This window comes from Lithobates pipiens, unplaced genomic scaffold (genome assembly GCF_037356315.1).
Source record: "Lithobates pipiens isolate NorthernLeopardFrog02 unplaced genomic scaffold, aLitPip1_a1.2 Scaffold_3, whole genome shotgun sequence".
NCBI lineage: Eukaryota > Metazoa > Chordata > Amphibia > Anura > Ranidae > Lithobates > Lithobates pipiens.
This window is the reverse complement of record NW_027507790.1, coordinates 192,324,124-192,338,064: the sequence shown is the minus strand read 5'-3', so window position 1 is coordinate 192,338,064 and position 13,941 is coordinate 192,324,124. Positions and strand designations below refer to the sequence as shown.

General features: G+C 40.9%; 1 protein-coding gene across 3 annotated transcripts in view; it reads right to left on the bottom strand.

Moving 5' to 3' along the window:
- The window catches only part of MAST4 (microtubule associated serine/threonine kinase family member 4), an 831,319-nt gene that overhangs the window by 434,183 nt on the left and 383,195 nt on the right, over positions 1–13,941 (bottom strand). Inside the window, exon 1 of one of the 3 annotated variants that reach the window (XM_077462658.1) lies at positions 8,287–8,536. The exons of the other annotated variants lie outside the window; for them this stretch is intronic. Within the exon in view, the coding sequence (XP_077318784.1) occupies positions 8,287–8,325 (39 nt within the window). The 5' untranslated portion in view covers positions 8,326–8,536. Of the gene's footprint in view, positions 1–8,286; positions 8,537–13,941 lie in introns of those variants that run through there. 3 annotated transcript variants of the gene reach the window in all.

Here is a 13,941-nt window from a genome sequence, read left to right as displayed (position 1 = left end):
TTCTTAAATCAATATATTACTATGCCTATTAGCAGCCTATTAAGGAACACAATGTTATCCAAGATTTAGAAAAAGGCTGAAGTTAGCAGTGTTGTAGCACAAGAATCAAAATTGCTTCCAATTCTTTTCAGTCTTTTTATTAATAAGCTGTTGGATTGAACAGAAAGTAACGTTCCCATCTTACTAATAACATAAAATTATGTCTTTTTTTTTTTTAAACTCAGCAGGATAGTAACATACTACAGAAGAACCTCAAATGAATGGTAATGTTGGCTATTTAACTGGCAGATGAATGATTAACGTTGATAAATGTATGGTTATGGGCCAAGGCTGAAGAAATAGTATTGTCCTATATAATCAGTGTACAAACCTGGAAAATGCTTGGAAATATCAATTAAGAGCACACTAATCAAAAGCACTTAAAGCAAAGCAGCCATAAACACAATAAGTAATCACAGAAAGAAAAACATCAACTATACGTGCCAAACAATGGGTACAATGCATGTGTTTTTCCACAGTCACCAATCAGATTCAGACTTTAGGGTAAGCATGAATCCTACTGGTGACAGAATGAACTCCAGCTAGTTGTCATAACTTCGGTTGGCCGGCTTTCCGATAAGGCCTCATGTACACTGCTGCTGGTAAACGGACGTTTAGGAGCAGTTGGGCGTTTTTTTCAACTGAACTCTCCTCTTTATCTTATCAGTACATGTACCCAGGATGGTTTATAGTAGTTTCTAGGCAGTTGAGTTTAGAGCCATTTTTGGAACGCAAAAAAAAAAAAATGCATTCAGAAGCTGAGTTTACAGGCATTTCAAGCTCCAAATGCAAAGTCCGTGGGTTGTCCGCCGGAATAAGTGCGCTGGATAGTCCGATCGTGTGTACGCAGCATTACTGCTGTTTTGGCAGTTACTTACCAAATTACTTTTGCTTTTGCTTTTTTTATTAAACTTGAAGGCTGGGTTCACACTGCTTACGGATGCGGCTCACAGTAGGGGTCCGATGCGTCCCTGTTCTGTTTCAGGGACAAATTGGAGCCACATTTTTGCCTAAATTTGGACCTGAAACAGAGCAAAAGATGCACGTTCCTGTGAAATTCGCTTCCCAGCCACCACAGAGATATGTGACTTGGCTCCACAGAGCTCCGGACATAATCTCCTGTCATACGAATTGGATGCGGATTTCCCCAGTGTGAACCCAGCCTAAAGGTTGGATTAGTGCTTGGTTATGATTAACCGGTTCCCGACCAGCGCACGACGATGTACGTCGACAGAATGGCACGGGCAGGCATATTGGCGTACAGGTATGTCCAATCTTCAATGCCGCCCTGCCATCGGGAGCGCTGGTCGGGACCCCCGTGAGTCCGGTCGCGGGACCCGCGGACTCGATCGCCGCGGGCATCCCCGCGATCGTCTCACGGGATGGCTGAATGGAGGAAATGCAGTGTAAACAGCATTTCTCCATTCTGCCTAGCAACTAGTGATGCTGATCTCTGCTCCATGTGATTGGAGCAGAGATCAGTGTTCACTAAATGAAAGCCCAACCCCCCACAGTTAGTAACACACCCCTAGGAACACTTAACCCCTACACTGCCACCCACTGGTTAACCCCTTCACTGCCAGTGTCATTTACACAGGAATCACTGCATTTATATAGCAGTGATTACTGTATAAATGACAATGGTCCCAAAAATGTCTCAAAAATGTCCGATGTGTCCGCCGCAATGTCGCAGTCACAATAAAAATCGCTGATCGCCGCCATTACTAGTAAAAAAAAAAATTATTAATAAAAATGCTATAAAACTATCCCTATTTTGTAAACGCTATAACTTTTGCGCAAACCAATCTATAATCGCTTATTGCGATTTTTTTTACCAAAAATATGTAGAAGAATACGTATCGGCCTAAACTGAGGGAAAAAATTTTTTTTATATATTTTTGGGGGATATTTATTATAACAAAAAGTAAAAAATAATGAGTTTTTTTCAAAATTGTCGCTCTATTTTTGTTTATAGCGCAAAAAATAAAAACCGCAGGGGTGATCAAATACCACCAAAAGAAAGCTCTGTTTGTAGGAAAAAAAGGACGTCAATTTTGTTTGGGAGCCACGTCGCACGACCGCGCAATTGTCAGTTAAAGCGACGCAGTGCCGAATCGCAAAAAGTGGTCTGGTCTTTGACCAGCAAAATGGTCCGGTCTGTAAGTGGTTAAAGAGTCAATCACAAAAAAAAAAAAAAAAGAATGGTCAATCCATGGTGGGCTAAACCACCCATTACTTCTCATGTCTCTGGGTCTGTAGAGCAAAGTCCAGCTATTTACCAGGACTACACCTGTACCAACTACTTCACCCATAGCGTATTACTATTACCACACTTCACCAGTGCCAACATCAGCTGCCCTATACCAACACCTAATTATTGGTTGCCTAAAAATTGCAGATTCTTACGCCTAAATAAAGTGAATTCTTCCTAATGCATACTTCGGGATGTAAAATGATCTGAAGAGGTAAGCTATAGGATCCGCTGACCATCCAGGGGACCAAACTACAAGCTTTGGGGATCATTCACATCTCAGTTGTGTGCATAGATGCATTAGAGCCTTGTACTGCTATATAGCTTCAATGGCATCCCAGTGCACTAAGGAAATAAACCTCAGACCCACATGCCTTTCAGCAGCACAAAGCACAACACATGCTACTGTTCTACAGTGTGTTATGGTGTGCTGCATCTAAAAAAAAATGTGCATATCTGATTTTTGGTCCATTTTGGTGCACTGGCAACCCAAGCAAATGAATGGGCTGCTCTAACACAATGGGGGAGATTTACTAAAATTGGTGCACTCAAGATCTGGTGTAGCTGCGCATGGTAGCCAATCAGCTTCTAACTTCAGTTTTTTTCAATTAAGATTTGACAATAAAACCTTGTTTCTATGCAGGTCTGCACCAGATTTTGCATGCTCCAGTTTTAGTAAATCTCCCCCACTGTGCGTTTAATTCCTTTTGTTAATGCAGCAGATTAAAGCAGTGTACATTGACCTTTATACTACTGCAGTAAACAAGGGAGGTGGGCATAGCTGGTCAAAACTGTGCTTCTACCGGTCAGTTCACAAGGCAAGATACAATCGTAATTATCTGGCATCTGATATAGCCGAATATGCCAGTACAATGGAAATGGGGTGGCTCCTCTGTGTCATTTGCAGTACTTCAACATCAATGATGAAAGGGAAGTGCTAAAGCAGCCACCTTGCTTGGGGCCTCATCCTTACCTAATCTATATCAGAGTTGGGCTGAAGCCAAGATCTTGCATACAAAGGCTCAAAGCGATAGAGATGGTCAGTTGGTAATTAAACCTTTTATCTTATTAAGGTCAGCCATAGATGGTTCAAATATCTGCTGGTTCAGCAGGAACCAGCCAAGATTCAAAACAAAGTATGGGCAGGCTGAATGTACAGCCTGCTAAATTTTACATGCGATTATCGCTAGCAGCTGTTATAGCCACTAGCAATAATAACTGTGTTCTTCCTGCAGGGACGGATTCCCCATCTCCACCGACCCCCGTAGTTACAGGGAAGAAATTTGCTCTATGGCCAGCCTGATTCTACTGCGTCTCCAGAATTCCAATGCAAGTTTAAATTTACTCAGAGGGCCAAGTAAGCTCCCAAGGCACTCATATGATAGCAGCAAGATAATGTTAAGGGTGGACAACTTGTGATTTTTTTTTTTTGCCCCTTCAGGTTTTCATTAATGCTAGAGGTAGGATCAGGCTCTCACGATCTTTGCTGAGGCAGCAGGACCCATTAGCTCATGCTGCTGTCAGTGAAATTATGTGATCAATGGGGTGGGGCTAAGGCCCCACTGTGTGCGTCTATGAACACAGCAATGCAGCTCTGGAATGAGCCTGCAGATGTGCCATTACAGGAAGTGGCCTCTGATGGTGGCACACTGAAAAGAGGAGGGGCCAGGAGCACCGGTGTGGTACCTGAGAAGAGGAGGCAAGTACAGTCAACCCACAAATTTTTCACAGAGCACCCGCGAATCGTGAAAAAACGCAAATTTTGGATGTGGTCAAAAAAAGGCGTATACATGCCTATTTTTAAACTAAATACTGTACAGTAATAATTTAATAAAAATAAAGTAAAATGTATGGGCAGCATCTTAAGGCTTTAAGGACAATGAAAAACACGAGAAAATAGCTACACACGGTAAACTGTTATGATGCTGGGCTTCACATCTGCCGGAGAGGAAAAATCCATGAAGAACTGGTGTCAGAAGGCTGCCTCTGAACCAGGGGCCACTAAACCACAGGGGGATCACCAATAAGGGATGGGGATCAGATGGATGTCACAGTGATGCTAAGAGGGGGATGTACATTAGAGTTGCATGATTAATCATTAAGAGTTGAGATTGCAATTTTTTCCCCCTTTGCGATCTTAAAGCATTTTCCTGATTCTTCCTATGCAGAAAATTCTCTTCTCAAGCAGACAGCCATCAAAAAAAAAAAAAAATCAGGCAGTCTGCCAAGTATCACAACATTCCTCAGCCCTGAGCCAACTATAAACATTGTAACGTTTTGTTCTTTAGATCAAAGGAATGAACTTTGGTCTATAAAATGAGGGAAGTTTAACCATTTAACCCAGGGGTCTGAAACTGGTGGCCCTCCAGATGTTGCGAAACTACAAGTCCCATCATGCCATTGCCTTTGGAAATCTTGCTCTCAACTGTCAGCCTTGCAATGCCTCATGGGACTTGTAGTTTTTCAACAGCTGGAGGGCCACCAGTTTGAGACCTCCGATTTAACCACTTCAGCCCCGGACCATTTTGCTGGTCAAAGACCAGACCACTTTTTGCGATTCGGCACTGCGTTGCTTTAACTGACAATTGTGCGGTCATGCAACGTGGCTCCCAAACAAAATTGATGTCCTTTTTTCCCACAAATAGAGCTTTCTTTTGGTGGTATTTGATCACATCTGCGTTTTTAATTTTTTGCGCTATAAACAAAAATAGAGCGACAATTTTGAAAAAAAAAAAACATTATTTTTTACTTTTTGTTATAATAAATATCCCCCAAATATATATATATATATATAAAAAAAAATTTTCCCTCAGTTTAGGCCGATACGTATTCTTCTAGGTATTTTTGGTAAAAAAAATCAATAAAAAAAAATCGCAATAAGCGATTATTGATTGGTTTGCGCAAAAGTTAGAGCGTTTACAAAATAGGGGATAGTTTTATGGCATTTTTATTAATATTTTTTTTTTTACTAGTAATGGGGGTGATCGGCAATTTTTATTGTGACTGCGACATTATGGCGGACACATCGGACATTTTTGGGACCATTGTCATTTATACAGCAATCACTGCTATACAAATGCAGTGATTCCTGTGTAAATGACACTGGCAGTGAAGGGGTTAACCAGTGGGTGGCAGTGTAGGGGTTAAGTGTTCCTAGGGGTGTGTTACTGTTAGGGGCTGGGCTTTAATTTAGTGAACACTGATCTCTGCTCCAATCACATGGAGCAGAGATCAGCGTCACTAGTTGCTAGGCAGAACGGGGAGATGCTGTTTACAACGGCATTTCCTCGTTCAGCCGCCCTGTGAGACGATTGCCAGTATGCCCGCGGCGATAGAGTCCGTGGGACCCGTGACCGGACTCACGGGGGTGGCAGGCGGAAAATTTAAAAGGGATGTACAGGTACGCCCATTTGCCTGCCCGTGCCATTCTGCCGACGTACATCGGCGTGCGCTGGTCGGGAACCGGTTAAAGACTAAACCTTTTTCTGACACTTGTTGGTTTCAAGTTAAAAATAATTTTTTGCTAGAAAATTACTTAGAACCCCCAAACATATTTTTTTTTAGCGGAGACTCTAGAGCAGTGATGGCGAACCTTGGCACCCCAGAGGTGTTGGAACTACATTTCCCATGAAATTCAGTTCCAAAACATCTGGGGTGCCAAGGTTCGCCATCACTGCCCTAGAGAATAAAATGGTGGTTGTTGCAATATTTTATGTCACACTGCATTTGCCCAGCAGTCTTTCAAATGCAATTTTTTGGGTAAAAAAACACTTTAATGAATTAAAAGAAAACTAAACAGTAAAGTTAGCCCAATTTTTATGAAAAATATGAAAGATGATATGTTGTGAGAATCGTGATCTTTATTCTAAGCAAAAAAATTGTGATTCTCATTTTGGCCAGAATCGTGCAGCTCTAATGTACATAAATTTCAATGATATAAAAAGTGCAATAAATTTTTCTTTTAATTATTTTTAAACATAGACTGTCTCCAGTTTCACCATTTTCATCTGGATAAGTGATGGGAACATCACACCAACATTGGGTCAAAGTGTTATATAGGGAATAGGCCTATTCTGAGAAAACTGTTCCCATCTGAACATTCCAGCCGCATACTCTGCAAGAAAGCTCCTTGAGGATTATTATGGGAAATCATGGAAAAAGTAATTCCAAAACATCTGGCTTGCCAAGGTTCGCCATCACTGCCCTAGAGAATAAAATGGTGGTTGTTGCAATATTTTATGTCATACTGTATTTGCCCAGCGGTCTTCCAAATGCAATTTTTTGGGGAAAAAAGCACTTTAATGAATTAAAAGAAAACCGTAAAGTTAGCCCAATTTTTTTGAATAATGAGAAAGATTATGTTATGTCATGAGAATCGTGATCTTTATTCTAAGTAAAAAAAAATGTGATTCTCATTTTGGCCAGAATCGTGCAGCTCTAATGTACATAAATTTCAACGTAAAAAGTGCAATAATTTTTTTTTTAATTAATTATTTTTAAACATAGGCTGTCTCCAGTTTCACTATTTTCATCTTGATAAGTGATGGGAACATCAAATCAACATTGGCTCAAAGCGTTCTATAGGTTATAGGCCTGAGAAAACTGTTCCCATCTGAACATTCCAGCCACATACTCTGCAAGAAAGCTCCTTGAGGGTTATTACATTGACTAGGGGAACATTACATTCATAGAGCGCATTCCCTGTGCACAAACATGCTAACAATTTAGCTTCAAGCCATGACATCATCCAATTGTTTAAATGCCTTAAGTCACATCTGTCAACCAACTCCACATCTCAGCCTCAATCACCGCACCATTTCTGAAAATTGTTGACACAACAAAACGAAAACTTCCAGCGGCACGAGAAATTCTGAACTCGGCTGTTTTCCCGGACAAAGTGCCATTGTTTCCTCCCTTGCAGAACGATCGGGATTCTGCATTGTGTGATACTCCACAGAGAAGAGAAGTGTTTTGTTTTCGGAAGTCTCTTACAATTGAAGACACGTCCTAACAGGAACACATGTCTATTGTGCTGCAGAAGGAAGTCAGCTCATTCAAACTTCACTCCGTAAACAAATCAAACTCCACTTTTCTCTGCAATTCAATTCTACAACACGTCTTGGATGATCCTTCTCCTACAAGTAGCAATAATAATAATTAAAAAAAAAAGGTTGGCTAACAAGAACACACAGGAGGTCCAAGGCAAAGACTGACCGCTGGTTTAGAATGCCAAAATTCGATTCACACTTAAAATTCTAGAAGGCACTCTGCTCCCGTTACAATGTTTTTTGGCTGCTTTACCAGACAAATGAGTGTTTACAAGAACAAGCGTTAACGGCTTTAAAAGAAGATTATGATCGCTAGTTCTATTTCGATACAGAAGCCAGACTTCCCCATTCCATGAGATTCATCTCATCTCCTCCCTTTTCTACGTGATAAATCATTACGTTACACCCAATTAAGGCATACACCTACAACTTCTAAAAATATTTTTTTTTTTTGGTTTGTGTTTTTTATTATGTGCTGGGTTTGCACGTTCCTTGTTTTAGTTATTGTCTGTACGAAAAAAATAATAAACATTTTTTTTTGATAAAAAAATAAAATAAAAAATGAACAAATCCGCCAGCTTGCAACATAAAAATCGGTGCACCTACACTTTTCAAAATAACTTGAGCAGATGCCGCTTTGTAACATAATAAAAGCAATAGGCAATATATAAAAGAACAAGTAGTGGTATAGTTTGTCACAGAGTTGGCTCCCTATGCATGGATTACACAGAAGTCAGACTTTAACATCAGCACGATAGACATTGCAAAATCTCAGGAGCTGTAAAAACACACCGTGTAACCAAAGTGCTCATTGCAATGTAAAGCACACAGACTGCCAAAGTACAAATTCCAGCTCTCATTCCTGCCAGCGAGCAACCACCACACTGAACACAAGCCAGCAGCAACTTTAAAAGTCAAGGAATGAATGGGAATGTGACCGGTACCTACCTGAAGTCCTCTCCTCCGAAGGATGCTGGACTCATCCATCGCTCTGTACAGATGTCCTGCTATTCCACCCAGAGGATCATAGCCATGCTGTGTAGAGTACAGTGTACCTTAGACTTCTCCACGCTAATTCACATCCTAGCAGCTGCTAAACACTTACATCACGCTTTATCTGATTGGAGAGGGGGGCGTCAGCTGACCAGGCTTCAGCTATTCACTCCAGCAACTTCAGAGATCATGAATGCATGCAGTACAGTGTAGCAAGCGGCTCTTCGCAGCTCTCACACACACACACTCCCATCCATCCAGACGAGAGCAGCTATTAGAGGAAATCCTGGGAGTATTGTTAGATTCAGAACAATACGGCTGGCATCCTGTGCTGACAGCTAACTGCTGCAGGTCAAGCACTTTGAGGGACTGCTGGAAGGTCAAAGCAACTAAGGTAAAAATCTGCAATGACACCTCAGTGGAGAAGGCAGATGACTGGGGAGGAGAAACTGGGGCACAGCTGGCCAGGGAAGCAGAACAGACGAAGCGGGCTCCTCTTCTCTATGCCAAAGAGAATGCAATCTAACATTGTGCTGGCAATGCACTCCACAGGCAGTACACCTTCTGATATCATCAATACAACGCAAGTCCGCGCTGTACAACTCCTGACAGCTAATTAAAGCTGCCCATACCTGGCTAGAACATTTCTACCAAAAACCTCATCAGTACATTCGATATTGTTGTTCAAAACTACTTCAATGTTGTTTGGAAGTGTAACTTGTTTTAAAAACACTTTGTTTTGGTATAAATGAAATTTCCTGAATGAAAAGTGCAGTTAAAATTTGGCCATTAAAAAAAAATAATAATAATAATAATAATAATAAAATAAAAAACATTTCTATCCTGTTAAAATTGAGTACTGTCTGTGATACTTTTTTTTTTATTTGCACTTACATACAATTTTTCAGGACAAGCTTTCAGGGTATGTCTCTTTCTTCAAGGTCCAAGCAATACCGATTCACAAATTTTTAAGCAGAATGTAAAAAACAAACAAAAACAAAACAAAAAACAAAAACACATCTCTGAGGGAAAGGAGAGAGAAAAAAAATAATATGGCTACAATCACATCAAGTATTCTGTTCCTTCAAATTTTCTCATCACTACCGTTGAGAGCAAAGGCGGATTCGATCCCACTAACAATTAGAAAATTCCAAAAAAAAATTCTACTGATGTACTATATACTGTGTTTCCCCGAAAATAAGCCCGGGTCTTTATATTAATTTTGTCAGTAAAAGATACAGTAGGGCTTATTTTCGGGGTAGGTCTTACCATGTAATGCGCTGTCTTCTCTCCCTGCCTGACAGGAATCCCCAGTGTATTAAAGTAGTATATAGTGTACAGTGTTTGTGTTTCTGTAATATAATTGTGCCAAATAGCTTCATTATAGCTCCGCTCTGCGCTTCTGTGACCCGCCAGAGCTCTCTTCCCCGCAATTATATTACAGAAACACACACATTGTACATTATATTCTACTATAATAGAGGATTATAGGACTTTACAAGCATTTTAAACTAGGGCTTATTTTAGAGGTAGGGCTTATATTCCAGCCCTTCCGGAAAATAAAACTAGGTCTTATTTTCAGGGTAGGTCTTATTTTGGGGGAAAGACGACATGTAGAGTGTGGCGTAAATTAACGGCGCTACAGAAGTACCTGTAATAAATAGTGTATGGCCAGCTTTTTACTCTCTAAGAACGTTTTTTTCCCCTTTTCTTTCTCAAGACAATGCATACATATAAGCAGGAAGAAAATGTAAATGGAATTATAATGTTACTAAACCCAGGAGCTTGCATTCAATATATCTGGTCTACCACAGTACACAGAACATGGAAACCACCGCCGAGCTCCGGTGTCCTCTGCCGCTTATCAAAGACGTCGGCAGCGGTGCAGGCGATCGGATCCTCTCACATCAGTGACATTAATAAAACATTTTTTTGCATTTTAGTGCAAATATGGAGATCTGAGCTCTTTTTGACCCCAGATCTAATTTTTATGATGTCCTGTCATGCTTTTTTCTGTTACAATGGATGTTTACTTTCCTTGTAATATGAATAATAGCTTTTTTTCATTTTTTATTTTTTTTTAAAAGAACAGTGTAAAAATAAAAAGGTAAAATAAAGAATTTTTTAAAATGTGCCCTGTCCTGACGAGCTTGCATGCGTATGCGAGTACACGAGTAGCGCCCGCATATAAAAACAGTGTTCAAACCACACATGTGAGGTATCACCGTGATCGGTAGAGCGAGAGCAATAATTCTAGTCCTAGACCTCCTCTAACTCAAAACATGCAACCTGTAGAATATTTTAAGCATTGCCTATGGAGATTTTTAAGGGTAAAAATTTGACACCATTCCACGAGTAGGCGCAATTTTAAAGCGTGACATGTTTGGTATCAATTTACTCATTATACATTAACAGTATCTTTCACAATATAAAAAAAAGTCCACCCCAGCCCAGGCCTACTGGTCCCTCTAGAGTTAATGACTATGCACATAGATCCCCTGCCCAAGCCCAATACCCTAATTACCAAGGAAAAGGTTTCAAACCCCAAAACAAGGGCAAAGGCAGAAACAATCAGGGTCACGGCCAAGAGAGACATCATGGAAACACCAATGGTGGTTACCAACACACTCCCCGTGAATATAACAGAACTCAGAGGGATGATAGACATAGTCACAGGAGGGAGGACTACCCACATAGCACTCCAATTCGTACTTACAATCGTTACCTACCCCTTAGGGATGAGGATCATTATGATTCCCAACGTGATCCCCCCCCCTATATGACATACAACGATGACCCTCCATTCAGACCCCCTTATAATCGCAATTATCCATCAGGGCCTCCTTACCATCAGGATTTTCACAGGGATACCCCCATACGTGGAGGAAACCAAAAACCAAACGAGGCACCAGAGGGGGGAGGCGCATCCAGCACAAAAAGAAAACGGACACAGTAGGTGCAGGCATTTTTAATTTAAGTTCAGTAACACTGTCAGCGAGTGAACAATGTATTCTAGATAAGGGCCTTAAATTTGTCCCACCTAGAAAACTCAATAAATTTAACACATTTATTGATGTGCACAAGTTCATCCGTAAGTTACACATTCAGAGACATTTTTTGTCTTCTCCAAGTACAATCAATAAGATTTCTGACCCCACATCCGTCAGGCATTCTGGGTTGAGCAATCCTTCTTTGTTCAACCCAGGTATTCTACCCCCATCCATTAATGTTTTTAAAAATCTTGTTTTAAACGATTTGGACAAACTACCCATAAGAAGGACACATCAAGACCCTTCTATAGCACAGGGCCTCAAAACTCTATGTGAAAGGAAAAACCTTATCATTCGCCCTGCAGACAAGGGGGGCGGTATAGTGGTTCTAGATAAAACCCGCTATATTGAGGAAATGAATAGACTATTGAGCGATGTCACCACTTATAGCTCCCTACCAGGGGACCCTACTCTCAAATACAAAAAAGAACTCATACGGATCATAGATGAAGGTTTCTCTCTGAATATCCTAAATAAGAAAGAGAGAGAATTTATGATCCCACTGGCCCCCCGCATTCCAACAATATACCAACTTCCCAAGATTCATAAGGACTCCGTGAATCCACCTGGCCGCCCAATTGTGAGCGGTATAAATTCCATCACCTCGCGAATAGGGAAATACATAGATTCCTATCTTCAACCCTTGGTAAAGAATACACCATCCTACTTACAAGATACAGGTGACACAATCCGATTACTTGAAAGTATACAGTATCATGATGATCTCATCTTAGTCACAGCAGATGTCTCTGCGTTATATACATGTATTCCGCAGGACTTAGGCCTAGGAGCTGCTGAACTGTTCCTTTCTAGGGATCCCACACTTTCTGTGATACATAGGAATTTCCTCATGCAATTACTAGAGTTTGCTATGTCTCACAACTATTTTTGGTTCCAGGGCAATTTTTACACCCAGACCCGAGGGGTTGCCATGGGGGCCAAATATGCACCCAGCCTGGCCAATCTGTTTATGGCTCAGTGGGAGGAGGATGTCGTCTATGCCCTTAACAGGCCGGAATTGGTGCTGTGGGCTAGATATATAGACGACATCCTCCTCCTGTGGAGGGGCAGCCGGCCAGCTCTTGATACCTTCATGGCAACCCTTAATTCCAACGACCGTGGTATCCAGTTAACCTTTGAGGCCAGTACAACCAACATCCATTTCCTTGACTTAGAAGTCACGGTAGTGCAGAAACGCCTGGTCCTGAGAACCTTTTTTAAACCAACGGATCGGAATGGTTACATTCCTGTTGACAGCTGTCACCATCGCCAATGGCTTAGTTCCATCCCACGCAGTCAATTTCTCAGGCTCAGGCGCAACTGCACGAATCTTACTGATTTTATTTCCCAATCTTACACCATCCGTAAGAGGTTCCTGGATAAGGGCTATGATCCACACACCCTCGACACCGAGATCCAAGCAGCTCTACACATTGATAGGACTTCTCTCACACAAAAGAAAGTCAAAACACGAACTAGTGACAAATTCAAATGGTCCTTTTTTACAACCTTTTCCACACAACATAACGATATAAAAAGAATCATTAATAGACATTGGAAGGTACTACAAAGTGACAAAGTTTTGGGTGGGATCATCCCAGAGAAAGCTGGAACTATCTACAGGGGAGCTCGATCAATACAAAATGATATCGCTCCCAATGTAATTGATATCCCCAAACCGATACAATTTTTCCCACATAGCAAGGGATATTTTCCCTGTAGAAAATGTAACGTATGCCTACATAATATGTTGGGCAAGGGGAAAAGTGATTCCTTTACATCTTCAACCACTTCACGCAGGTATCTTATGAAACACTTCACTACTTGCGTTACCAGGTATATTGTTTATCTGATCACCTGCCCTTGCAACCAACAATATGTTGGTCGCACTATTCGTAACTTCTCTATTAGGGTCAACGAACATCTTAGTAAAATCAAAAAAGGGTGTGACAAACACCCGGTTCCGAGACATTACCTCGAAAAGCATAATAGAGATCCCACAGGTACCCGCTTCCAAGTCATTGACAAATTTGTCCCAAGCTGGAGAGGGGACTCATGCCTGAGGGGGGTGTCGCGCCTTGAGACATTTTGGATTTATGAATTAAGGTGCTATTCCCCCTTCGGCATGAACACAGATTGGGACATCAACAGTTTTATTAATCAGGCTTGATTTATCTTGTCACGGATTATTATCACTACATATCACTTTTGTCCTTTATTTGGATCCGTATGCTTACTTTTGACATTCACTTTCGATTCACTTGTCCAATTTTTCCATTATTTCTTGGGTTTCCTTACATCAATTCACATAACATTTATTTTTTAGGGTATTTTATGTATATCCATTTTTTGATCTCTAGCTTGTGTCTTATATGGCACAATGCTTACTTTACTTCACATACTTATGCACTTCAATTTTCTTTTTCTGTCACATATTCCCGGCCCCGCGTCCAAATCTAGATCTATGGGATTATCGTGCATTTTTTCTGGACCATGTACGATTGGGGACCGATATTTCTTGATTAACTTAGACTTATATCTATGTTTGGCACTATTAGAA